Source organism: Colius striatus, chromosome 13 (genome assembly GCF_028858725.1).
Source record: "Colius striatus isolate bColStr4 chromosome 13, bColStr4.1.hap1, whole genome shotgun sequence".
Taxonomy (NCBI): domain Eukaryota; kingdom Metazoa; phylum Chordata; class Aves; order Coliiformes; family Coliidae; genus Colius; species Colius striatus.
Genome location: NC_084771.1, coordinates 6649680 through 6656085, shown reverse-complemented (window position 1 = coordinate 6656085; position 6406 = coordinate 6649680). Strand labels below are relative to the sequence as shown.

General features: G+C 50.0%; 1 protein-coding gene across 1 annotated transcript; it reads right to left on the bottom strand.

The window, feature by feature from the left end:
- Positions 1-1809: 1809 nt before the first annotated feature.
- On the bottom strand, positions 1810-6303 carry LOC104556872 (adrenodoxin). The gene is made up of 4 exons (XM_010200890.1): positions 6125-6303; positions 2743-2867; positions 2171-2300; positions 1810-1930 (listed from the first exon to the last, which is right to left on the bottom strand). Exons 1-4 carry the CDS (start codon positions 6301-6303, stop codon positions 1810-1812), a joined length of 555 nt encoding a protein of 184 aa, XP_010199192.1.
- Positions 6304-6406: the final 103 nt, after the last annotated feature.

Genomic DNA, 6406 nt, shown 5'->3' with positions numbered 1-6406 from the left:
GCTTCCCAGCCCCAGCCTGTGAGGTCAGACACTACAAGGGGCCCTCTTCAGCCTGTCACCTCGGGCATCTCTCCTATCCTTGTCTTTTCAGGAGGGTGAAACGGCGCTAAATGCGACGAGAGAAGTCTGGGGAGAGAGATTATCCTGCATTCTAATGGATTGTAAACTGTGCCAGTGTCTGGGCGGGCTCGGGGCAAATGGCGGGACTGGGGCCGAGCACCAAGTACAGGCTCCGAATGTGCGTCACTGGGAACAACGAGCTTGTTAGAGAGAGATGTGGGGGCAGGACAGAGCTCACACGAGTGTGTTAGAGAGAGAGATGTGGGGGCAGGACAGAGCTCACACGAGTGTGTAAGAGAGAGATGTGGGGGCAGGACAGAGCTCACACGAGCGTGTTAGAGAGAGAGATGTGGGGGCAGGACAGAGCTCACACGAGCGTGTTAGAGAGAGATGTGGGGGCAGGACAGAGCTCACACGAGCGTGTTAGAGAGAGATGTGGGGGCAGGACAGAGCTCACACGAGTGTGTTAGAGAGAGATGTGGGGGCAGGACAGAGCTCACAGTCGCCGCTGCGCAGAGGATGCAGCCAGACATGGCCCCGCACAGCAGCTCTGACCCAGAAACGCCGCGTTTCCCACAATGTGGAGCACGGGGTTGGATTCCCCCACACAGAACATCCCGGGCACAGAACATCTCGGGGCAGGGCTGGGCCCGCGGGTGCAGGAGGGGCTGTCTGGGGGTCCCTGGGGCTGAGGCCCTGGCCATGCCCTGACTGCTCAAAGACGCTTTCCAGGTGCTTCGCACCCTGCCTGGACCAGGGCTCCCTCACCTCAGCACCAAAGGAGTTTCTCTTTGTGTTTATGTGGAACTTGTGTTCCAGTTTATGTCCATTACCCCCCTTGTCACGGAAAACGACAGAAAAAAACGTGCCACCCCATCCTCCTGACACCCACCTTTTGTGTACTTGTAAATGTTGATGAGATCTCCCCTCAGCTTTCTCTTTTCCAGGCTAAACAACCCCAGGTCCCACAGCCTTTCCTCACAAGAAAGATGTTCCATTTAGATGGCAAAGTAGACAAACACAAAGACAAATTTCAGTTTAGTAAACTGGGACAACCTGATCTTCCATCAAACTCCTTCTATTCCAACCAGGCTCACATTACCAGAAAAGTGCATTGAATCAGTCTAAAAGCCTGAGTGTTAGAATTTTATTTGACCTATGTGATAGCACAGCAATGGGAAAGGTCAGTATTTGGAGAAAGGAGCAGATCAAGGCACATAGCAATCCAGTGACACGTAACATCTTGAATTCATAGTGGTTCCCTCTTATAAGAAATATCAGCATTCAAACAGTTATTGTGATGCTCTTGCTAACCAAACTCAGCCTGTATCGAGCCAATCGGCACCCCATCTTGTATTTGGAACACCTGTCTCTTCTTAAGCTTCCCAAATTGGCAAAAAAACCACTCTATAGTTAAAGAGCCAAGCCTTGCAGAATTCCCAGGAGTAACTTAAGAGGATTCCCTAAACTGCCACGGAGAGGGTGAGTTGCATTCACCACAGATGTTTGCTGAACCGTAAAGCCACACGCTTTAGTCCAGTTGCATTCAGCAGAGCACTTGAGCCACGTACCAAAGACCATAGCATTAAGCTTTGTTTAAATAAGAGGTTTGCCAAACAGGTATTTATGCTGAATCAGACCTCTGTGGTCTACTGCAAGCCAGCCACAACCAGCAATAGTGCTAACCAAAAGCAAAGTAACCTATCACACTCACAACGAGCATAAGAGTTGTTCAGGAGCTGTTTCCAGTCACTGTTTGCTTTGCTTTCCAACTTCCAGCTGCCTCCTGATGTCCGATACATCCATGGGGACCCGCACTGTCAGACCATCCATGGACTTCTTAATGCACACCTGGCATCCAAGGCGAGATCTGAGAAGAAAACATGAAGTTAGGCTCATCAGGTCCCACAGTAAACAGATAAATTCCCTGCCCTTATGGCTAGGTTTTCACTACAGTTCCTGTTAAATGTGTCCCGTGCCCCACACAAAAGCAGCTCTAGAAGCACAACTATCATTGAGGATAAGTCCTGTACCCTTGGAAACAGGTGCCAAGTTCTGAGAGTCTGCCTCAGAGGCTTGAGTATCCCCTGCGGTCAGCAGGCAGGCTTACGTCTCAGTGAGTCCATAGGCCAAGTCCAGCATGTCCATCTCTTCATCTGAGATGGCATCCAGCTTCTGGAAGGTGTCCTTCTCAAAAATGAGGTGACAGGTAGAGCAGGCTAATGTCCCTTCGCATGCACCTGGAGCAGAGATGAGGGAGTCACAGCAAATCGGGAAAAACAAGGGGTGAGAGAGGTAATCTTCAGGAATAGCGTGAGATAAGATCCTCTAACAGATCTGGAGCATGTCATAAAAGACACCAGAAAGCACAATGGATGGACGCAGATTTCAGCCTGCCTCTTTGGGCAGCTTGCCATCAGTTTTCCAATCTGTACATCAGCTCTGACCCATCAAGTGTAGCGGCTCAGGACACTGGAACCCGGCGGTGATGGTGTGTAAGCCCCACTGCCACCTCAGCACAGCGAGGCAGCCCCACAGGCAGCTCCTGGGGAAGGGAAGCTTGCTTCCCACACGCTCACTAGGACACAGTGGCATGTGTACAGCTGCACTGACCCCAGGTGCCCACTGGCCACAGCACAGGCACATAAATCCTAAGAGTACCTCCGCTTGTGCAACACCTACCAAATCCGTCAATGGCCAGGTTCTGGTTGACTACCACTTCCAGCAAGCTCTCCCCTTCCTTGGCTACGGCCGTAAGTCGCTCTCCATCACGATTTATAAAATGCACCGTCACCTGCTCTGCAGAGCTGAGAGACAAGATGGCAAAAATCAGAGCAGCCCACTAGTGAGGTCTTTAGCCTCGTCCCTAGACATGCCACCTGGGAGGAAAACGTGCATACAAACACTTTCTAGAAGTGCCCACTCTTTCCCTGAACTCAATCACAGGGAGCCGTGTTGTGATGAGACATGCTTAGCCCCAGTTTACAGAGCAACCATGGTGAGTGACCTCCTCTGAGCTGATGGGACCCTTGCTCAGGAGAAATTGCTATATTGGCAGCCTAAGGGATTTAATCTGGTAGAGAGTTAAGAGCATCTTAGTGATGACTCGCAGAAACAGCTTCTACAAGTAAGAGGGAAACAGAATTCACTTCATCTCCCCCAGACCAGGCTCTCCTCACCAGTCTGAAAGCTACCACCCTGAACAGCAGTGCCAGAGATTTCTCACCAAGACAGTGTATTCTGACACCATCTATTACACGTTCCAGGGGAAATACCCAAGCAAACAGTGGTTTGTTCTTAGGGTACAAACTCACCTGATTATTTAGAAGCAGGACATCCCACCTCCTGTGCTGACACAGGGCAGCACCCTGGAGGCAGTGGGTATTTTACCCAGTATCTCTGAACATGGCAGTGCCCAAGTGCCTACGTCAAAGCTCACATCACTCCAAAGCCCAGGACATCCTCCACTGGCAGGAGCTGGGCCCACCCTCTCCTCTTCCATCAGGCTAACAACACGCACTGCTCTCCCAGATCTCTGGAAAGGTGTGTCTCTGTCTCTCACAGCTCTGACAAACCCCCAAGCTTTAGCAAGTGTCAGTGCTGCCCTGTGGCCTTGTTGCTGTCTTTGCTGGCATAGGAAGAAAGGATCACAGCCTTGAAGAGAGAGTGAATTCTGCAGTGACAACTGGTAAACCTCACAGTCCCCTGATTTTTCCTCACTTACACCAGACTGAGTGAAACAGCATCAAACTTCTTCCAACAAAAGTGCAATCTGCTATAAAGCTTGATAATGTTTCTCCTGGAAGCCCTGAGGCCAGCAAAACAAACAGCAAGCATGGCTCAGAGCTCTGGGCATTTCTAGCATTGTCTCCTGGTTTCCTTTAGTATATTTGCAATACACATTGAGTGCAACCTGTGACAGCCCCAGAGTCATATGTTACAGCAAATGCACCAGGCATCCTCTTGGGAAGTTGAGATTCGGAGGAAGAATTGGTTAAATGGGAATTGTCCTTGGGTTAGCAACACCAGCAGCTGAAAGCATTTATCCTGTCTGCCCACCCCTCTCTGCTCTGTGGCAGATGAAAATGAAGCATGTGGAGACCTCTGCTGATCTCCTTTGAACCTTAAATCTAAGAATCAAGATTAAACTATTTCCTTTGCTCTTTCTTAACCCACAAGAGGTGAGGTATGGGGAATGTGTCCAGCTGAATGGAATGGGATGGAAAAGGAGGAAGAAATGTTCTCCTCTTTCAAGTTTGCAGATCTTATTCATTCTACTTCACAGAAGTCACAGTCACCATCTATCTAATCCCATTTACCTGCCAATAAATCATTGCAGTGCATCTCTAAATGATTATAGATGGTGTTTCTTAAAACATTGCCACGTGGACTTCTTCAGCAAGACTTGGGGTGCAGAAAATTCCCAACCATTATCTCTTGGGAAAGCCAACCCCCATGTTCCATAAAGACTGGGGAGTAAAGAAAAGAGATGAAACTATTTTTTGCCTTGGCTGTTCTCTTGTTTTCAGCTGTGTCTTGGTTCAGCTGGCAGGAGGGGAACACAGGGGCTGCTGTACCTTCATCTGAGGAGGCCAGCTTCCTGCTGTCCAGAAAGCTTCAACAGAAAACAATGCCCGGGCCATTAGTCTGCAGCAAGGTCCCCTGGTTACAAAAATAGCTGTGAAGTTTGCACTGAGATCATGCTACAGAGGGAAGAGTACTGCCAGAGAGAACTTTATAAGGAACAAACCAATTAGAAATAAAATCCATTGATAATGAGTCTTCATAAATCCCATTAAGCAGGATGTCATCAGCTTTTCTCTAAGGCCAGAGAGCAAAAGGGTTTATTGTATTTTCTGTGATGTCGATTGGGTCTTTTTCTCAATGTCTAGCAGATTACAGTCTGACCCAGCTTGTACTGGTGCTGGAGATCTACAAATTCCCTTTATTTTGCTCATAAAAATGCAATCTCCTTCTGAATCATCTCTAAGGAATAGAGAAAAAAACTGACACGGAGCCTGCAGTGGTTCCTGCTGTAGAAACAGAGATGAGCACTCTATGCCAGGTAGCCTCTCATCAGCCCCACCCCTTTGGTACATGGGGACAGCCTGCTCCTGCACCTTTAAGAGTTCCATTTTGAGGAGAGTGGACTCCTTTGCCCTCCACGACAGTCTCTCATGGGACTCTGCTGCCCAGGTCCCTAAACAGACTGGTCTGTTCAGGGACCAGCTAGGAGTGGCAGAAATAAAATGCATTTAGAGGCATTTCTAAACACAAGCTTCTGACTAGTTTCTCCCAGAGAGTTCAGCTCTGAAACTGAGCCACCATGACACACTGTTCATCCTGTCCTGAGCAAGCAGCCTCAGCAAAGCCCAGTGGAGGCCACTGGCCTCAGGAGCCTGGCAGGACACTGGTGCCATGGGCTCCTGCAGCCTCTCACACCTACAGCCATCATCTGGGCAGCTGAGTGCTTGAGCCACCTCCCTACTCTCGCTGTCAAAAGGAGCATCCAGCAAGGCACAAGCACTTGCACTGTGGCTTCCCACAACCTGAAGAGAGGATTTTGCTCCCTGGAGCTGCAGACATCATCAGTTCTCTACTCCACCTTTACAGCAGCAGGGATGAGACTCCCAAGAGAATCTGCTGCACACAGTGGAACGCAGGGATCATCCCAATTTCCTCACAGCAGGAGTACAGCAGGCTTGTGGCCCAGCTGCCCACCATCCCTTGCTCACCATGCCCATTCCTCAGAGGCTGGCAACTGGGTCCCAGCGCTCAAGGGACTCTTTGTGCCGTGTTGTCATTTTCACACTCTAGATCCTGGCCGCCAGCTGTGGCTGCCACAGCTCCAGAAGCAGGCAGCAGCTCCTCTCAGACTGGCTCCCTGCACCACCTTCCTCCTGCCAGCATCTGCTGAGCCTATGCTTTCTCATTCACCACCTCCCCAAGGACATGTTTTGGACTGGTGTCTCCTCTCTTCTGTGGAATAAGGCAGAAGGAGAGCATGCCCACCTCAGAAAGGCCCTTCCAGATGCAGCAAGGGAGGTTTCAGCATTTTACTCACCTCGATTCCCCAGAAGCATCTTGGAGCTTGTGCGTGGAGCTGAAGCCTCTTTGTGACCTCTGCTTAGCTGGTGTGTGATGCTGCTCAGCCACCCCACTGAGGTAAATAAAGCGAATTGTGCTCACATTCAGTCCACTTCGCAAGGGCCGCATGAGCCCCGCGATGCCTCGAGCTATCATGGTACTCAGGGTCCTGCTCCGTGTCTCCTGGGATGTTGTTTGTTGCAAGGCCAGCTAGATTAAGAGTTGTGAGTACAGCTTAGAAAGGGAGAAAAAAGGGAAA